This window comes from Sinocyclocheilus rhinocerous, unplaced genomic scaffold, assembly GCF_001515625.1.
Source record: "Sinocyclocheilus rhinocerous isolate Xijiao unplaced genomic scaffold, SAMN03320098_v1.1 scaffold951, whole genome shotgun sequence".
NCBI classification, from domain to species: Eukaryota; Metazoa; Chordata; class Actinopteri; order Cypriniformes; family Cyprinidae; genus Sinocyclocheilus; species Sinocyclocheilus rhinocerous.
The window spans coordinates 352,761-374,081 of record NW_015640464.1 but is presented as its reverse complement, the minus strand read 5'-3'; the positions used below and the strand labels follow the sequence as shown (position 1 = coordinate 374,081).

General features: G+C 37.3%; 1 protein-coding gene across 5 annotated transcripts; it reads right to left on the bottom strand.

Annotated features, from left to right (window-relative positions):
- Positions 1–1,622: 1,622 nt before the first annotated feature.
- Positions 1,623–20,918, bottom strand: lhx2b (LIM homeobox 2b). 5 transcript variants are annotated; one of them, XM_016569067.1, is made up of 6 exons: positions 20,251–20,917; positions 19,843–20,005; positions 18,299–18,501; positions 16,743–17,113; positions 13,850–14,055; positions 11,680–12,943 (listed from the first exon to the last, which is right to left on the bottom strand). In XM_016569067.1, the coding sequence occupies exons 2-6, from the start codon at positions 19,960–19,962 to the stop codon at positions 12,653–12,655; spliced, it is 1,191 nt and encodes a 396-aa protein (XP_016424553.1). In that variant the 5' UTR covers positions 19,963–20,005; positions 20,251–20,917; the 3' UTR covers positions 11,680–12,652. The 5 variants fall into 5 exon arrangements, with proteins under 5 accessions (XP_016424555.1, XP_016424553.1, XP_016424552.1 ...); XM_016569069.1 differs by lacking the exon at positions 11,680–12,943 and adding an exon at positions 1,623–1,738 and having other exon boundaries at positions 19,843–20,918; XM_016569066.1 differs by having other exon boundaries at positions 16,743–17,110; positions 19,843–20,918.
- Positions 20,919–21,321: the final 403 nt, after the last annotated feature.

Sequence of the window (21,321 nt, the reverse complement as noted above, 5' to 3'; positions counted from 1 at the left end):
ACCGTTTTAAAACTTTTAAAACCATTAAAAAGCATTTGTTACTTTTAATAAAATATATGTTAGCTGGAATGAAATACAATAAAATATATTTTTCAAAAATGTAATATATATATATATAAACAAAGAAAAAGGAAAAAGTACTAAGACGTTAAATTAAAATGAAAACAAAATATTAAAATATTAAATAAAATCTATAATAGTATCTCAGTGATACTAAAATAACAGGAATTGTAAGGGAAAAGCTCTAACCTATTTACTGAAAGGTCATTATCTACAGCCAAATCAATAAACTATGATCAAAAACTATATTTACATTTTACTGTTTTTTTTAGCATGTCTTTTAGGTTGCATCAAGATTAGTTGCATTACATTTGAAAAATTATAAGACTTACCTTTTTGAAAAAAAAGTAGCATATTTAAAAAAAAAAGAGCACTTATTACGAAAATAATGCACTTTAAATATTATATTTAAGTGTGAATTGAAAGTAATGTTTTCAGACACTTAATTGCATGTTAATTGCAATTAAATAAAATGTATTATAGTTTAAATTGATGGGTTTTTTAGCATATCTTTTAGGTTACTTCAAGATTAGTTGCATTACATTTGAAAATTATGAGGCTTACGGTGCGTCCAAATCACGTACTGAGTAGGTAATACTTTTGAATTTGAATGTACTTCATGATCGTTAAAAAAGTATGTTCTATGTAGTATGAATATGGGTAGTATGAATGAAATTCGGACGTACTACATCCGCCATGTTGTTACTGTCACATGACCTACCAGCGTCAGTTGCGTCGCTTCACTGCCGTTCATAAATCCTCTCCCGTGGCCTCATGGGATAGTAAAGTGTCCATCAAAATAGAGGTCAACCATTTCGCCTACTGTTTATCGAATGTACTTAAGTGCACAATGAATGTATTATTATTTGCAATTAAATAAATAAAGTCATATTAAATACAGTTATCTGAACTTTGGAGTGCATTTTGACCCACTTAAGTAGGACTTAAGTACATCTTTGTGCAATTTCATAATTTTATCATCTTTGAAATATTGGTAGTGTACTGTTGAATGTACTGACAAGCATTTATGGTAAACTAAAATATACCATAATGTAATTTCTATTGAATCTTATGTCATGTATTTAAAATATTTGTAGTTACACATTTGTAATGATGAAGTTGCAGTTTAGTACATTTAAAATCTATTAACTTGAAGTGTAATATCGAATAACACACTACAGTTAAAATTATCAAGTACTCTGTGCTTTAGTATGTTAGTCAACACAAAAAATAAGTGTGCATAATTAAAGCATGACTTTATAACAGTGATTTAAAATGTACTTTAAAACATAGATTCACAATATTAAATATTGCACTTTTTAAAATTGTAAGAAACATACTCATGAAAAGTGTCACTCTTTAAGTACACTTAAGTACACTTATTTAATATTACTATATGCAAGTACAGTTTCATACTTAAAGTACACTACAAGTGCACATTCAATACTATTAAGAACACTTCTTTTTTTATAAGGGCAAGCTTAGTCTTAGTATACAAAAAAAACAAAAAACATAATAATTAGTGATTTTCATCTCAAGTAAAATTCATCAAAGATGCGGCGAGAGCTCACTATTTAAACGCTCCGGTTGGCTCCCATTGTCCTGTCTGGAGATGGGAATGACTAATTGGTCATAATTGTTGGTAATTCCCCATGCATCCGTCTCCTTTAGGCCGTTCCTGTGTGGTCAAGAAGGAGATATCCGTTATTGATGTGACAACGCAAAATTGAAAACCTTTGGCGGCACGTCAACCCCTAATTAATCGCTCTAATTTAATCTCACCACGGCTCTTCAGCCATTAAATGAATGCGATTATGGTGGCGAGAGCCATTTTGATGCTCAAGCACAGGAGGTTGCTCATGCTAATTAGCGGCTAGCCTAGAGAAGACAAGGGCCTGAGGGTCGGCCAGAAGAGTCCTAAATAGAGCTAAACAGTCACATAATGACCTCAGGAACACGTAGCCATGCTCATTCTCATTTTCATAATGTATATCATTCAAGTCCACTTATACACATTGGGGCAAGAGTCGTTTAGCAAGTGCTGGACTCAGCCTGTAGGGCCGTGCTAACCGATACTTAGCCTCCATTTAGTCGCATGGCGCTCATGTTAATGAATTTTGGTCTCATGAACTGGTCGTTCTATGAAATGGCCTAGTTTGAGGATTAAAGTAAGATTTTGAACACTTTTATTAGAGAATTTGTAGTGTTAATGCATTTATACAAAAGCATCAGAGATTAACTCTTTAATTTGACATTACAAAGCTACGAGGACTATTTAATACTTTTTATTTATTTTTATTTTTTACATGTACACTATTCATTTGGTTACTATACTAAATTATGGTAATAGAATTGACAACGAAACAAGATAAAGTGGTAAAAATTGCTGGACTTGTTTTATATAAATTAATACTTTTATTCAGTAAGGATGCATTAAATTGATCAAAAGTTAGAGTAAAGACATTTATAATGTTACAAAATATTTCTATTTCAAATAAATGCAGTTCTTTTGAACTTTCTATTTATCAAAGAATCCTAAAAAATAAGACGTATCAAATTTTCCACAAGAATACTGATACTAATTGATAATAGAATATTAATTAACATTGATAATAATCAGAAATGTTTCTTGAGCAGCAAATCAGCATATTAGAATGATTTCTGAAGGATCACGTGACACTGAAGACTGGAGTAATGATGCTGAAAATTCAGCTTTGATCACAGAAATAAATTAAATGTTGAAATATATACAAACAGAAAACAGTTATTTTAAATTGTAATAATATTTCACAATATGACTGTTTTCCATGCACCATGGGGTTAAATACATGTAGAATAAAATAATAAAAAAAAAGGAAGGGGGCAAAATATATATATATACACTATATATATATATATACACACACACACACACACACACACACACTAAATATAGGTTTTATTTCATTTCTATGTGAAAATAATTTTTACCCCAATTTTTTTTTCTTCACCAGTGTATAAGCTTTTGAAATGAGGAAAATGCAATAATCATTATTATTGTCAAGAGAGAGAGAGAGAGAGAGAGAGACGGAAACGCAGGGAAAGTCTGAAGCATCTAGAAAACATTTAGAAAAGGTTATTGAATTCTAGTCAATGTTGTCAATTTTGACACAGTAAATTTTAAATCAGCTATTCATTATTAAAGGCTTTTTTATCTACATGTACATGAGAGACAAATGGCTCCCATTTTGCAGAAAGTGTACTGACGTCAGATTCCCCTCATCGTCCTGTTTAAGAATCTGTTACGCACTATTGGTCTTTTTACCAGCACTAATTAAAAGCAGCAGACAGGCGACATCTTGCATCCGTTCCCTTAATATACTTAAAGGGGTCATATGATGTTGCTAAAAAAGAACATTATTTGGTGTAATGAAATGTGTTTATGTGGTTTTAGACTGCATTGGTAACCACATATGGCTCTCACTGTAAATGAGAAGAGAAAGCATTCTATTTCACAGTCTGTGAATAGCTATAACATCATAACCATTAATAAAGATCAAATTAAGATGTACCAGGACGTGCTAAAGCTACTGAAATCTGCTCCACAGACACCCTGATCATCCCATGAGGCGCAGGTCACTATAAATATGCAAACACATGGACACAAGCTCCTCCATTACTCCAAAGGCCTTGTGTGTGAGGACGGTGTCGACAGTATCACACTGACTGCTGATTGGACGTCTTCATGTCGGTGTAGTTTTAATGTCTCTGTGTCTTCAGTGTGTCTGTTTCCACTGACACGCGGGAGGTCAGAGTATATATGTCAGACCTCTTATTTTTAGTGGATGTAAACAGTATGAGTGACGTTCTCGTCAGTTATCTCCAAGTTTGAGAGAGGCTCTGAAGATGGACGGGTTAATTAGTCGGGTCAAGGTCTCTCCTCAACATTCCTAAAGTGACATCCATACTGCACAGGGTTAAAACTTCACCTCAGGGCTGATATAGTTTTCAAGTGACGCGTGCAGAGTGTCATCTCAAGGTTTGAGTCTCTACAACACAATTCTGTTTGTCTGTAATTGTTTTCAAAAGAATAAAGGGATGTGACGCAGGAAAGTGATTGGATCGGCTCCATTTGGCTGTCTGAAGCCAAACACAACTGATGTCCTGTCTACAAAGATGATTTGTTTTCGTTCTTCGTGTTTTATTACATCCCACAATCCTAAAAATTAAAATAACATCTGGAGCAATAGATAAAAGTGAATCAATTCATAAATGTTCATTGCTTTCAACTTGTGAATCCATTTATAGTGGCAAATAAACATAATAGGCATTAAATATTGGCTGTCTCTAAAGTGCACTTGAATTTGTTTTAGATCATTAGACTTGACGTTATGGTGCCTTGGAAGCCTGTCTGAAAACAGTGTCCTTAAGAGGTACCTTCAAAACGGTGGCTGTGAAGCAGTTGTAATAATGAATGAAAACTAAATCTAAAATTAAAAACGTTTTTGTTGACTGAAATAAATATAAAAACTGTAACTTCTATAAAAGCAGAACTGAGGAAAAAGTGAAACTTAACATTGTCATTACACTGTCACTCAAAACGAACTCAATTTATTTATTTATCTAGTTTTTTTTTTTTAATACCTGTAACTTTGGCAGCCCCAAAAGGAAAAAAAAAGAAAAAACACATTTAAAATAAAAACTTAAACTTAACTTACATTAGAAAACTCTAACCAAAAAAATTAAATCAAATAAAAAATAAATAAATAAGTTAAACTGAAAATTCTAATTGAAGATTTAAAAAAAATTATTAAATATTTGAAACTATAATAATGTGGCTTACTGAGCCATAAGACACAAAATGTAAAACTAAAAATCAAAAACTAAGCTAAAAATATAAATAAATAAATATTTGACCTACAACCCTGCTGTGAAGTCACTTACTGACTGAGCTGTAAGGCACAGTGTGTGTGTGTGTGTGTGTGCGTTTTTGTGACAAATGAGGACATAAATTTGTATAATGACAAGGGTATGACATAGGTATTACAAGGAGAAGGTGACTTTTCAGGACATTACCCCATGTCCCCACTTTTCAAAACGCATATAAATCACACAGAATGGAGTGTATTGAAAATCTGAAATAGCACAAAGTTTCCTGTGAGGGGTAGGTTTAGGGGTAGGGTTGGTGTAGGGCAATAGAATATACGGTCTGTACAGTATAAAAACCATTACGCCTATGGAATGTCCCCATAAAACATGGAAACACAACATGTGTGTGTGTGTGTGTGTGTGTGTGTTTGCAGCAGCCGGAGGGACAGCTGGGTTGTTGGTCAGGTTGTTTTTGGTGTGGAGGTTCTGACATGTTGTATGTTGTGAAGGTGGTGGTGTGTTTTCTGCGAATGGAAGCGCTGGAGAGTGACTGGCAGAGGAAAGACGAATGCTGTCTGTTTAATGATGCCCACCAGTCCAGCCAGAGCACAGGCACGCTCACATGTGCTAAAAGCTGAAGGAGGCCAAGCGGTGCAGAAAGGTAAAATACCCACCGAACATCAGCTTTAACCAACATGGCACCTTTCTATTCTATAATTATATCTCATACAAGTATTGGAAAAAATAGTATGTTTTAGATTAAATATGAAAAGCAGTTAATACAATAAAGTGTGTTTTACAAGAAAATACTATTTCAGTCTTTCTACTTCAATTTTACATTTAAATTAATATGTTTAGTTAAATGCGTGACATGCTGTTTCTTTGTATTTATTTGTGTGAAAATTGTTATAAAGTAAATCCTGCACTCTAAAAAATTATTTTTCTAAGTTGTTAATGAAACAAAGATTATTGGAGTATGTTTTGCAAGAAAATACTGTTTCAGTCTTTCTACTTAAAAATTTCACATTTAATTCACTTGCCGTTTCTTGGCAGTTTCTGAGTGAAAATTGTTTCTACACCAATATTTTTTTTCTTCAGTAAATAACCCTGATTTATTGGGACTTTTTAAATAAGAAAAATCGCCTTATAAGCAATAATTCTTTAAGCATAAAAATCTCCCCCCCCCCAAAAAAAAACTGGATACAATAATCAATTTTGGATTAAATTGAACAAAAATAGTTGTTAATACTCTTCAGTACTTACTTTACATCTTGCAGCTATAATCTACATTTCTCTTGCTTGTCCACCATCTAGGATTTATTTTTTCAATCTTAATCGTAAGGGTTTAAATGAGCAATGCATCCTTAATCAGGTGATCTTTTATTTATTTATTTATTGAAGTTGTAAATAAGACAAAGATTAAGTATGTTTTACAAGAAAATATTATTTTAATTTTCTACTTATAAATTTCATGTTTAATTCAGTGTGTTACTGGCCATTTCATTGTAATTATTTGTGAAATTTATTTTCAATTCCTGCACTCTAAAAAATTATTTTTCTAAGTTGTTAATGAAACAAAGATTATTGGAGTATGTTTTGCAAGAAAATACTGTTTCAGTCTTTCTACTTAAAAATTTCACATTTAATTCACTTGCCGTTTCTTGGCAGTTTCTGAGTGAAAATTGTTTCTACACCAATATTTTTTTTCTTCAGTAAATAACCCTGATTTATTGGGACTTTTTAAATAAGAAAAATCGCCTTATAAGCAATAATTCTTTAAGCATAAAAATCTCCCCCCCCCCCAAAAAAACTGGATACAATAATCAATTTTGGATTAAATTGAACAAAAATAGTTGTTCTCTCTCTTCAGTACTTACTTTACATCTTGCAGCTATAATCTACATTTCTCTTGCTTGTCCACCATCTAGGATTTATTTTTTCAATCTTAATCGTAAGGGTTTAAATGAGCAATGCATCCTTAATCAGGTGATCTTTTATTTATTTATTTATTGAAGTTGTAAATAAGACAAAGATTAAGTATGTTTTACAAGAAAATATTATTTTAATTTTCTACTTATAAATTTCATGTTTAATTCAGTGTGTTACTGGCCATTTCATTGTAATTATTTGTGAAATTTATTTTCAATTTTTGAATGCCCCTTTTTTTTTTCATTGTGTAACCCTGATTTATTGGGTTTTTTCTCTTGCATGTCTGCCATCTGAGGCAACTCATCAGAGCAATGGATACATGCAAGAAGGAAGAAGACGGTGTGGCTTTCACGTCGATAGAGAGCCTTACATTGCTGTCTAGGTAAGTAGCTATTTGAGGAATCCCAGTTTATTGGGCATTTTTTGTTAGCGAATCTGAGGTCAGCTTAAACTCCTAATTATTTTCAGCAGCGAGTCTGCCAGCAGCTACATGAGGATGGTTAAATGCAGCTTGTAGCCGATCTGTGCGAAGCCTGACCCAGACCAAGGCTAAGTTTGTTGTTGACTGAAGTCAGTCTGCTCTGAACAGGGGTGGACTGTTGCTTTGCCAAAGGCTGAGGGTTTCGTAGCCAAAGGCAATGACCATCCTTTGCCCTGGGCAATGATATGAGCGATGCAGCGAGCGAGGGCTGAAAACATAGCTGCTTCTACAGAGCGGATCTCCGGCCATACTTACGAGGCATTGCTTATATTAAAGAGAAAATTACATCTTGCTGTACTTTTTGACATATACATGCAATAATTATTGTATTAAGAGTTGCATGCCAATGAAACCAAAATCAAGAAAAAAATAGCATGTTATTACCATGTTTTTTTTTTTGGACACTTCATTGCAATACCAACTGCAAAAATTATTTTCTTATTCAGTATTTTTGTCTTGTTTTCCATTAAAAAAAACAAAAAAAAAACATATATATATATATATATATATATATATATATAAATCATAAATCAAGATGCATTTACTTGAGAAGCTAAATGGCTTAAGATATTAAAGGTAGGGTAGGCGATTTCGGAGAGTAGCTAGCTTTGAAAGCATAAGATCCCACCCTCCCTGCAAATCACTCTCCAAAACCACGCCTCCTCCAAAACACACGCACACAGTGTCGTCTGGCAGCCCCTCTGCTCACCCTCAGCCCACCATCTGTTCGGTGTGAGCACCGCGGGTCTGCCATCGTCGGCGTGGCTGGAGGATCCCTTGCCTCCGCCTCCAGCCTCTGAGTCCCGGACTCCGCCTCGGCCTGTCGACCCAGCGGCTCCACCATGGCTTCTAGCTCCCTCCCCCCCACCGTGGCCCGGCAGTCCACTGGCTCCACCAGGCTCCCTCGTCCCTCCGGCTCCGCCTTGGTCTGTCGTCGACCATCCGTCACCTCGGGACTACATTTCTCCGGCTGCGCCTCATCCCTCCGTCCCTCCAACTCTATCAGGCTCCTCCTTCCCTTCGGCTCCACCTTGTTCCTCTGTCGCTCCGGCTCCACCGCGGCCTTTCGGATCCCCGCCTCGGTCGCCTGAGCCATCGGCTCCGCCTTGGCCCTCCGGATCCTCCCCGTCGCCCTGGCTCATCGGCTCTCCATCTCTGCCTCGGGCTCCTCCACCTGCTCCACTGCCATTGGTCGGCCCCCTGGAGTTGTCAGCCCTACCTCCACCATGGCTCCTCCCTCCAACGGCTCCACCGTGGGTCGCCTTCATGGCTGTGGCCTGGTGGCTTCATGGCTCCTGTCTACTCCCTGCCTCCGCCCTCCATCTGGTCCACCCTGGCTCCTCCTGTCTCCTCCCTGGCTCCTCCCTCCATCGTCTCCATCCTGGACTGTTTGCCGTCCTCCTCCCGGGTGTCCGTCCTCCACCCGAACCTCCTCCTGAGTTCCCTCCATCCCTCCCTTTGTTGTTCCTGCGGCGCGAGGACACGCCTTCCAGGAGGGGGCGATATGTCAGGAAAATGGACCTGTTTTGTTGTGTTTTCTCCCATGTGCTCCCCGTGACCCAGTTTTTCCCCTCTCGTTGATTAGTCATTTGATTCACCTGTGTCTTGTAATTACCCCTCATTAAACCCTGTGTTTTAGTGTTGTCTGCTCCATGTTTCCTTGTCCGGTATTGTTTGTCTCCTGATGTGCTACGTGTGTGTTCCTGCCTGCCCTGTGTTACCCCTGTTTGGATTATTAAAGACTGTTATTCGTGACTCTCCTTCGACTCCGCGTTCCTTGCTCCTACACAGTAGATAACCGTGACAACGCCTTCCACATACAATATAAATACATTTATACCACTCAACTTAGGGATTGCTATTGGAATGTGAAGAGACTTTCAACCAGAATAACAAAAAATGTTTTTGAACCAAATCACCTACCCTAAAAAATTAGGTGAGTTTTTGCTTAATTCAAAGGGAATGTTCTTATCCTACTGACATATTTTTTCTTTCTTGTTTCAAGTATAATTTTGATCAATATTTCAATAAACAAGACTTAATATCTTAAGTCATTTTGCTTCTTAAGTAAATGTATCTTGACTTAAGAAAGTTTTAGTATTTGTACTGGAAAACAAGAAAAAAAATACTGAGTAAGAAAATTATTTTTGTAGTGTTGAAGTATCATGTAAATACCATGGTATAAAATTGGTAATCATTTAGTATGATGGTATATATTAAAGTACCATGAAACCTGCTTCTATAATTGCACCATGGTATTTTTTGTGATGGCATTTTTAGATTTGATTTAATAAATGTTTATCAACCAACTTCACAATTATAAGAAGTTATACATTTATTTCTGCTAATTTTTTGTAAGATTTCCCAAGTAAGCACAAGCAGAGATTGGCCTAGTGCAGTCTTGTGCTGCATATTTACATTTATGCATTTAGCGGACACTTTTATCCGAAGATTAACCTCTAATCTCTAATTTAGAAAGCAATTTTATTGTATGCCAGTCGAACATTTAAACTGGCCCGATCAGGGGTGCATTTCCCAAAAGCATCTTTAGCTAACTATGGTCACAAGTTCCATTAAACTCTATTGGTAATGACCGAAGTTGTGACCATAGTTGCTTTCGGGGAACGCACCCCAGACTGACAAAGAAAACAGCCCTAGGAAAAGATCTTTAAAAAACCACAGACACTTTGCATGGTCTGAAAGTCTTTGCTGCATAGCGCACGTCACAAACATTCGAACCGATGTGATGAGCCTCGGATTCTGCACAGTCAGAAATGAGGTAATAATATTCCATATTAAACTTTATTGGACCAAATATTTCCAAAAAGGCTGTAGTGTGTTTTAAATAGAAGGCTCTCTCTTCATTAAAGTCTTCATTGTGTGGCTTTTTGTGGGAATGTGCTGTACATCTGGGCACCACATTGGCTTCCACGGTGGCTGGCTGGCTTTGGCACCCATCGTAAGCCCATTACAACCCCAGTCTGCCAGGCCTCCAGGAGCCCGAGCGGCGGGCTGCACGCCAGACCACTCCACACCACTCACTTCAACAAACAGCGGCGAGAGAAACCCGAGACGCCGAGAGTCACTGACCTAATGTTCATTGAGACCAAGGTCCAAGGCCTAGTTCACACTGGGAAACATGTTGGGACGTGTTGATGTGCGTGAAAACGGGAGTTTCTGCTTCCGTTCAGTGGATGTCTGTGAGGGCCAAACATGCAGGTACGATGACTGGGTGACCAAATATTTCACATGGGCCGTAATAAACTCACATTCCAAATGCTCCACCATTCAACCATTTAAAAATAATTATCATAATAAATTCCAGTGCAGGTTTTCTACTCTACTAGTCACTGGAGGTTTTCAGCTCAGAAATAACACACACACACACGGTGTAGGACACCAACAAAACAAAACCAACAACCCAAGAACAGAGCATATTAATGCATTAGCATTTTTGTGCATTTCTTGTCATTTAATACGCAGAAATTAATTAAATGTAATTTTTATTTATTTTCTCAGTTTTATGTATAGAAGACTATTTAGGTTGCTCTCCTATTAATCAAAGCTATTTTCATATTATCCCAGTTTTTTCCTGTGATAAAGCCAAATATGGTTCTGATTACAGGACCCAGAGGAACTTAGCATGGTTTCTCTCTGATCGTAAAGCTGCCAAAACCTGGCCTTAGAAAGAAATATGTTTTTTAACTTTTTGTGAATGAATTTAATCTGACTGGGTTTTTATTTTATTTTATTTTGAAACAATTAGAAAAAATTTCATCAAACACTGCAAAATACAGTATAAAAGACAGTGGTATTTCACATTTGAACATGTTTTTGCAAAACAGAAATGCATTATAATCTATTAAAATACATGTGATTGATTTTTGGTTATGTGTAATTCAGTCACTTGGATATCACTTATATATTGAAGAAATTGTTCAAATTATATATTTGTGATATATATGTATATATATTATATTTTATTAGTATACACTATTATTTTTATATATATATATATATATATATATAGGTTTTATTTATTTATTTATTTATTTTTTGTTAATTGAAATGCAACCATGTAGTGTGTGTGACAAGATGTGTATTAACAAATCACACCAAACTGCATTTGGTTTTGGGAATCTCAGTTATAAATTACCATGACAACTAACATCATCTTAATGTATTAATGTCCAGTTAGATTGTGTTTTTGTCCTTAAGCTCTAGATTTGTGTTAACGCTGTTTGGCATTGCTGTTATGTAAAATGCTTTGAAACTGGTGAAATAATGAGGACCACAAAAAATAGTGATTGATTTTTTTTAAATATTTTTTACAGAACTGAAGATTTACATCAAAGGGGATACTGCAGGGAGTGGACTCGAAATTTCTCAGTAATCTGTCAAAACTGTACAGCATTTCAACAAGCAGCCTCTGGTTACCATGGAAACATTTACCCTGTCTCCAACACTGTCACATCTTAATGGTTGAGAAAAAAAAATCACCTAACCGAATGAGGAAGAAAAAAGTGTTTCATTCCATAAATCAGTGTTTGTTTGTGGTGAGCTCCATCAAGGTTTGTCTTTGTACAAACTCCACGGCCGCTTTCTCTCCCAGTGCATGAGATTGAAACGTGTTCTCAGGTTTCATATGTACTGCTATCATATCCAGTGATTTCTGAGTGAGGTAATATGTTTGATTGCGAGTATATGATTAGCTCTTCCTCGTGCGTGTGTGTTTGTGCACGTGTGATTTACTCAACCATTTTCATCATCCGACAAATGAAAGTACACATTTTCTGATGTAGTTCGTTTAGCGTTGCTAAAGGGGCTTCAGTGACTACACTGCAGGATAAGGCACGTGACAGTCAGGCTAGATTACGCTGTAATTATTCACATTATAATCCAGTTTCCTCACACTGACTCCTGTGCGTGATCATAAATAAGAGGTTGACGAAAAATGCATTTCCCAGCACAGTCTCTCTCTGTAAACATGGTTGGGGGAAAACATGAAAAATAAATAAAATGCAAATCAGTCTCTTATCAACAGATCCTTCAGTGAAACTTGAGTCTGCCCCAAAATGCAATACTTTAAACAAAGAGTTTCTCTTTCACGTCTCGTTCTTTATAGTCTTTTGAATTGGATTGGCCACATTTGTAAAGTTCCTGGCCTGTACAAAAATGCCCAGGTAGATCGGTTTATGTATCAGATAGATGTAGTTTGTGAATGACTAGCATGATCAATGATGCTCATGCTTTATTTCTGATTTAAGTGGCTCCACGAATGGTCTTCGGAGGAAGCAGATGAAGGTGACTCGTCCATGTGCTCGAATCTGAGCATCAGAAGAGGCTGGTTAAGGTGCTCTGCGATGGACTACGGCATTCGTGATTGTCCAGGTTGCCCGGGACAGAGGTCAGTACGGAGGTGACGGTGGGCATTGTGGGGTTGGTCAGGTCTGTGAGGGTCGTAGGAGTGCTGGATGGGCTCATGGAGGCGTTGGAAATCTCTGAGGCCGGTCCGGACGGCGTTCCTCCAGGCAGGGTCGACCCGTCCGAGGCCTTGTCCACACCCGTGTTCTCCTGGCGCAGGAGGTTTCGTCTGAACTTGGCCCGAGCGTTTTGAAACCAGACCTGCAAACCGAGACGGCAGACGTTAAAAATAATCCCACAGACCAGAAAACCATGCGATGCTCAGGGGACGAACATTAGTCTCATCAAAGCCGAATGACAGCCGATGATAATTAGCGCTTTGAGATTTTATTTTTACTTGAGTATTTCATATTTTTACTCTCCATTTGTCCCCTGGTTGTTTTGCCAAAGCACCTGCGTTTCGTTTTTCTGGTTCCAATGATTTCTGACAACTGTTTCTCTTATTTCTTAGTGTTTTATTTGTGCATGTAATTAATTCCGATTTCTAACTTTCAGGAACAAATTAATAGCGTTCCACTGCGGAGACCAGGCTTGTGATTCATTCCTCAAGTAATTTTTTAATCAGTCTAATTTGCTGCTGATGTGAAGGAATGTGCTGTTTTTGACAAAATGTCTTATTTGATACATATATTGAGTTATATTATATTAAATCCAACTTTGTTTGCATACATACAGTACACTCACTGTAAAGCGATATACGTATATATAGCAAATCTCAACTGCTTGACTTTTTTTGTCACAAAATTTAACAATATTATCACCCAACTCTTTATATAAAGTAGAATATATGAGTGTCTCCTACTTTAACAGTGTACACTAGTAAATCTCAACTGCTTGATTTGCTTGTATTGTTGCAAAATGTAACTATATTATCACCCAGCTCTAATCTGTTAAATGCAGCTAGTGCATGAAGATATTAAGATATTATAAACATTAACATCATGATTTTCTGCAAATCTGCTTTGAAACAGTGTGTATTGTAAAAAGTGCTATTCAAACATGTGCTAATATAAAAACTAAAGGCTTACATGGTCAGTATGCTAACATCTCAAAGCTGAAATAACATTGAGCCAAAACAATTAGTCCAACTGGAGGGAGTTTTCTGACCTGTAGGACGCGCTTGGTGAGACCTGTTTTCTGGGCCAGCTGTTTCAGATCCTTGGCGTCAGGATTGTGGTTGATGGCAAAATACGACTTCATGGTCCTCAGCTGATGGTGTTTAAATGACGTTCTCATGCGCTTGGTCTTCTGGCTGGAGCTGTACTGCGAGTCTCTGTCCATCGGATCACCGTCGTTCTCATTGCAGCTCAATGCTGAATGAAAAAATGCAAAATAGATTTGCTGTGTTGCTGTTATCGATGCCAAAGTGAGGTTTTCTATAGTGCATCCATATCAAAAGCTTAAAACTACACATGCAAATTACATTTTCCATAATGCTACACTGATATAGTGTAGCAGTGAAGTTCTGGTTTGAATGAAACTCAACGATAAATACATGAGATGCAATGACATAACGATCAGACGCTGTGATGAGAATGATGAGGTGCCTCTCAGATTCCTTTGTTTCTTTGATTGCACTCCAACATTGTGTTTAGTCTTGGATTTGACTACATCAAGGAGCCACAGCACCATCATGTTGCTGTGTTCGCAACTTACTGCATGCATAATAATATGCATTACGCTGTAGTCTTACATCATGCTCTTTTAGTCTTTTTTTAAACAAAACAAAATTTGATTCTAAATGCAATAGACATGTTTTGAAAGCATGCAAGTCTGCATCGTGATTTTTATTTGACTTTTCAAATCCTAAAACATGGTGGGTTTACTCGTTTTTACTGCGGCCCCACCCCTTACATATGGCCATATCTTTGTTTCTGTTTTTATGGTGTCTTGTGTAGGATTTGACTGTGGAAAGCCCACACTATCTGTCTTGAACACAAGTGTTTAGGAGATAGGCCTGTCTGAATGTGTCAGAAATATGTTTGCGCCAGTTCCAAATTCTTGGCAGAAGTGTATGTGTTGCTAGACGCATGACAGTTCAGAATTATGTTTGCTCTGACAACTACAAATATTAGTCATTGAAAATGGTCTGATCAACACTTCAGATAATTAACCTTGAATGCTTTACAACGCTGCACATGGTGAACAAATGTTTCCTCCTGATATAAATATGGCCATTGAGAAATACTGTTACCTTTACTACAGTGATGCCCGTCAAGAGCAGTTATCTTCACTGAACACAGAATTATTTATGTGTAAGTGACAACTGGAGTATTGCAATGATGAACTGTGTCTTTATTGTTCTTTTTTCAGGTTTTGATCTCGCTGTGCTTGTGTTCGTGCTGTTGTTTAAAGTGTGAGCTGATGGGGGCAGCAATGATCTGACTGTGTCTGACTCTCAGAGAGCAGAGAAACACCAAAGTTCAGTCGTGTTTTTGTCAAACGGTTGATCTGATTTCAAAACGTTTCTTTTTTTCCATTTTAAGTCCATGTAAGTTTAACAATTCTTCAGAAGCTGGTTAGTCCACCAAACAAGACCGCAATTGTTGTGATAAATTTGCCAACTTCATTTAACGATTCCAAAGCAACCAAACAATCTGAGTTTAAAGTGATAAAAAAGCATCGCATTTACACATTTACACAGTGGACATATACCTTGGAGATATAATAAAAACTCGTGATAAACTTGTATTTTATATAAGTTATAGTCTTAATCTTACTCAAGCGATTTCAATATGTGCATCCTGTAATAAAAGATTTTTTTTTAAATACAAATTATTTATTTATTTCGCTTTATCTCAGTATATCTGACATTAAATCCTGGAACCAAAGAAAATGATGAATATTCGTGAAGAAATGGTTCGTAGATTATGTCGTTTTATTTGATTAAAACGTTTTCTACTCTATAATTTGGACGCGTGCATAAATCTTTTTATAGGCTAGAGCAAAAAGCATCGCAAATTAATTCGTCTGTATTTGCCTAGAAAAGCGGAAGATTTTCCCTTTCTTTCTTTCTTTCTTTCTTTCTTTCTTTCACTTGTATTTAATCTTCCGGAGGTCTCGACTAGCATCTAAGCCATTTTCCACTTGTCAGTCTCTGTAGTCGTCATCATTCCTCTGTTTGGTCCTCGAGCAGGGGCCCTAATGCCCCGCTGAGGGGCCCGAAATGCCCGAGCGAACAAGTCACGTTGTTCCAAATTGTTCAAGTGCTTTAGTAGAAATCTGTGATGTGTATCCATTGTCTTAAAAAAAGTGGCGCATTTTTGTCTTTTACCTAGTAAAGAAGTGAACGTATTTTTTTTTATATCGTTTTTTGTTAAAAATAAAAAAATTTAACAAATTTATAAATACGAAATGAAATATTTAATACAGTATTATGATATAGTAAAGAATAGCGCTCTTTTACAAAACTATCAACACATATAGGCTATGCTTTATGAACTTTATAGTATATCTTGTCTCAATCGAATTGTAATGCAAAAGTATTTTGAATGTAAAAGCTTTTTTAATTAGAAATATTATTCAAACTAAATATTTTTTTTTAGCAAGGACTGCATTCAAAAGGCTTTTTAAATGTTCCCCGCATTTTTACAGATTTATGTTCCCTTTTATCGTATTAGAAAACAGTGTAGCCTATTTATTGCATGTGTACTTGAATTAAAAAGCAATCATGCTTATAAAAGTCGTACTTTATTGTTCAAATAGTGGCAGCTAACAGTATTGTTTAAGCGAAATTTCACTTAAGGTTTTTGTAAATTCATCAGATTTGTTTTTATCTTGCTCTGAAACGATTTCGTTGGGTATTCAGTGCCGCCCAAAAAGTTTCGTAAAACTGGAAATTCACCGAAATCGCAGGGAGCTACTAAGATAAGCGCTCTCAAAATCTTGTTCAGATAGGAAATATGCGTGCAACTCGTTCAATGAATGACAAATAATGTTTATAAAAGAATAAAACGAGCAGTTAACCAGCAACAACAAAAAAGTTTACTGATGGTCTCACCTGCATTATAAGCCGCCAAGTCCGCTCCGGGCCCAGGGCTCTTCCTTTTTCGGGGCCGGCCCTTCTGCACCGTGTTCACGCCGTTATAATAAGACAGTCCTAGAGGGCCCGTGCTGCCCAGTCCTTTATTAGGCGCTACATCCGTGTGATTGAAATGCGTGGGGAAGTCTCCCTGGATGAGCGTTTCAAAGTGCAGCCTGCAGTACACCAGACTGTCTTTCATGCCGAAGTGGTCCCCAGTCGTCAGCATTTTGTTGCAAGTCGTGCAGGTGAAACAGTTCAAGTGGTACACCAAATCCCTGGCCCTCATGACCATTTCCGAGGCCGAGATCCCGAGGTGGCACCGGGCACATCTCTGCACCGAAAACCTTCTGCGGGACAATAGAGCAGCTGTGACCTTTCAGCACACTTCAACCAGAAGGTGGGCCCACCACTCATGAGCCTGACATTAAATGTGCTGCTTCTCATAATAATCTTTGGATAAATTATAATTTGCGATTCTACACACACACACACATATATATATATATATATATATATATCTGGCCCTATGTAGACATGCTGAAGTAAAACAATCCCTTAAACAGCAGGATGCATGAACAAATAGGCTAGTTAACTCGTGCAGTGGAATCTAGTCTCGCCAATAATTACGTCTCGAATAATTACTAAATAGCTTACAATTGAGATTGACGTGTGCTGCAGCCTCAATTGAACATAGAAACGGGTAAAGCCTTCACTTATATTGTCTTAATAGGCCTCTCGCCTCCCTCTGATTATTAAATTACACAATGACCCACAGAATCAGTGCACAGTCTGCTAAATATCATGCAAACGTCACAGAGTAAGGCGTTTTTCTATAGGTTTTGTTGCTTTCTTTTCTTCCCAATACAAATGTTGTAATTCATGCACAGTAAGATTAAGTAGGTAAATCGTTTCTGGATTATTTCGTTTTATAATGACGTCCAAAATCACCTCACACTGCAAAATATATATAGAGACGACTTAGGCATGTTGCTGCATATTTTGCTTGTTTAACTGTTACGAAAACAGAGTAAAATCGTTGATCAGGTTTAGTAGTGTATGCATTATTGTGATTGTTAACGTATTTATTCAACTGTATCATGACGTCTTCATATCTAGACAGAAAAAAATGTCACTTTGCTAGAGAATGTTTCGTTAATTTAAACAGAAACGTATAATTTCAGGCAAAAATTATGCCTTGAATTACTTCAAAAGTTTCTGTATTAATTTAAGTATTATTAGTCTGATTATTAAAATGTACAACGACGTTTTCACAGGTATCAACAGAAAAAATATATATATTTGCCTTTTCCCCCCCTTTTTTTAATGCACGCAGTGAAATTTAGATACGCCTTTTCTGGATTATTAAAGTGCACAATGACGAAACCACATCAAATACAATCAACAGACAAAAAGCAGACTTTCGCGACAGGTTTGCCTTTTTATTAGGCTATTTATCCACAAACGAAAACCTCACTCCATGCAAAGGAAAGGCCGTAAGATCGTGCAACTTTCGAGTAAAGGAGTTTACTCACCTGTAATAGTCTTCTTTGCAGTAGATGCTTCCGTCTTTGCTGAAGCAGGTGAGTTCAGACTCCAAGTTGAGTTTACACTCGCAGCACTTCAGACAGCGCATGTGCCACTGCTTGTCCACGGCGAGCAGGTAATAGCGGTCAGAGATCTTCCCTCCGCAGCCCGCGCACAGAGCCCCCCGCTCCCCGCTGATCGAAGGCATGTTCTGCACGAACACAGGCGAACAGCGCGCTCATTAAAGACAGGAGCTCAAATCCCAGTTTCATTGAAACACTCTTTTTCTTCACCATTATCTCCAGTGTTATACAAATGAATATTTCTAATGGCAGATTAGTAAAAGATAAAATAGCCTACATAACGCGTAGGCCTATTTAAAGAGTCTGGGTTCAGGAATGAGTGAAAACTCTATTTTAGGCATTTTCTGATTAAAAACGTCCAAAGAATGAGGTATTACTAGTGTTCACGTCTGTAAAGAATGGGAGGGGCGTGAGATTCAGAAGATAAATACAGAAGTGTATTCAGTGAGTATACTGTTGATTTGTATTTAATATTTCCCGTGACAACGGACTGCCATGCATAAAAAGGAAATAACGGCAAGAAAAGATTATATCATGCATGCCTCCATTCACGTCGTTTTTTGTTTAACAAAGGCACAATTTTGGAAAATGTGATACATATGTAAGCAAATTAATCAAAGACTGAGCTTGTTTTATTGTGTTGACTTTCGGCGTGTTGTGTGGCCTTAGATACACACAGCAAACTCACTCGTAATATATGTAGGCTCTATACACACACTCAATTGTGTAATAAAAATATTGTTTTAATCTTTATTATTTCTTTATTGTAATTTTGGATTTGCCATCGTATAAGTTTTGAGATGCAGTGTTAAAAATGTCAAAACAGTTTTAAGCGTCGTAAGTGTAGGCTATTATTGCTAAAGTAATATTGTAATGGCAAAGGAATCAATGTAAAGGTTCAGCATGGTCCTTTTTGTTGTTAATCAGATATTACGGCCCAAAACAATGTCAGTTTATTTAGAATATCTGCTAATGTTTTTATCATAATTATATCACTCGTATATTATGAAAAAAGAAAATGTATTATTTTCGCGTCACTTGAAGTCCAGCAGCACTGCATAAGCATTTGTAAAATAATTAGAATTTCTTTTAAGTATATCAGTATTTGTACAAAAACAAATATGGATTTTTCTTGCTCGCTAATTCCTTTTTATTTCATAATTTTTATCGAATAACCACACTTTTGCAGTCGAAATTAAATTGGACTACAGGCCATTTAAAATTGATACCGTATCTCGTAGCTTTCTGTAACTATTTGCAATCCACCCATGACAAAAGATTTACACGCAATGCATTGAAGACGAGGCCTCTGGTTTTGGCTTTGCAGAAGTTTGAAGTTTGTTTAAATGGACAAGATCGAAATCACATCTTTGGGCCTCTATTGCACTGTTGGAATAACGGTTCAGTTAATATAGGCTGTTAGGATTTCCAAGCAAGCGCCTGGAGCGAGAGGCATGGCTTTCTCCTACCGTCTCTGTTTCCCCCATATCTATGGCCGAGCTGATAGTCGCCGAATCGCTCTTTCCTCTCCGCTCCATTTCTTCCATAACACCATGCATCTCGCCTCCAGGCAGACCGTGGAAAAGCATCGTTGCCGCAGATGAGACCGAATAGCACGTGTTTCCGTCAGATCTGCAACCCAAGATTTCCGTGAGACGCACTTCTAGCCCTGTGCAGTTCATATGACTTCTCTCGCTCTCATCAAATAATTCCCGTTAGGAGGATCTGATCGGTTTAAACGGTGTTCGTTTATCAGAACTGTCAACTCCGTATTCTGATAGATTCTTTTAAATGCATCAGAGTATGAGATCGCAAAACATGCACCCAGTACAGATTGGTTTAGCCTATGAGAGCATTCCGGAGCTTTGAGGACCTACCAGCTACTGAAGCCCCTCTACATGTGTGACACTGGACCCTCCTATTTCTTCGTGTGTAACTTTCAGTTACCACATTTTGGACATGCATTTGTCAGTGTAAGATCTCAGTTTTTCTTTCTTGTCTTTTCATAAATCAGTTTTGGAGCATGACTGCTGCCGGTCATTACGCACACACACACACACACACAAAAAATAAAAATCGCCGAAGAATTAAAAAATATACATAATCCCGAAATGCCTTGGAGGAACGACTACAATGACGATTCCGATTCTGCAAGTGGTTATATGTTCATCCACGTCTCTTCACCTCCTCCACGACAGTTTGTCATCACACACACACACCAAAAATGTCCAATTTTAGTAGGCTTCAGCTTGGGTAAAAATCAACTCAAAGGTTTGTTCTGACAAATGAGGTGGTTGTCCTGTCATATACAGCATTAGCTGTTGTTGTTCGTCCCGCATGCAGTAGGATCAGCCTGAAAGCAACTGAGAAGGAGGAGGAGTTGAGGACACTTTTGGTTTGTATAATCCAGTGAAGACAGTGAGGTTCCCTGCGCTCTTCCCTCTCCGAACGTGAGCAAACCCAACGCGCCTTTTCTACCGGGACTTTGACGTCACGCCGTTTCGTTCGTGATTATTGGCTGTTCGAATTCTTGATACACGCACTGTATCGAATTGTTGCAGGGATTTGAATGTCAGCTGGACCGAAATTTGATGGTAACTAAAGACTTTCTGAAAAGACATTTTTTCGATATTCTTTTTTTATAGACAAGTTTAATGCGCTGGAAAGCTTAAGTAATTAGATTTAGTGAGCATCGGACTTGATATGAGCGACTTGCAGTGAGATATAAACTTAAACTTTCGCGAACTGGACATTTCGCGTCTTCGTCTGAAGTGAAAAGTGAATCGCTCCGATTTGTGATTTCATTAATTCCATAAGCCTATTCTTTAATATGGAACTGTAAGTCGATGTCTTATGCCATGAATTGCTTAATGTGAAAATAATAATTCGCCTTCTTTTTACCATTGGCTCAAACCTATTGGTTTTCGGGTTGATCCGCTTTACCAGAC

Bases quoted from the DNA above. Each gene is read 5' to 3' on its own strand.
- lhx2b (XM_016569065.1), bottom strand. From the start codon at position 20,055: ATGAACTGCACAGGGCTAGAAGTGCGTCTCACGGAAATCTTGGGTTGC. The intron at 17,114-18,298 runs GTGAGTAAACTC...ATTGTCCCGCAG, and splicing joins TGCAAAGAAGACTATTACAG to AAGGTTTTCGGTGCAGAGAT. The intron at 14,056-16,742 runs GTGAGACCATCA...TTTTTCATTCAG, and splicing joins CTTGGCGGCTTATAATGCAG to CATTGAGCTGCAATGAGAAC.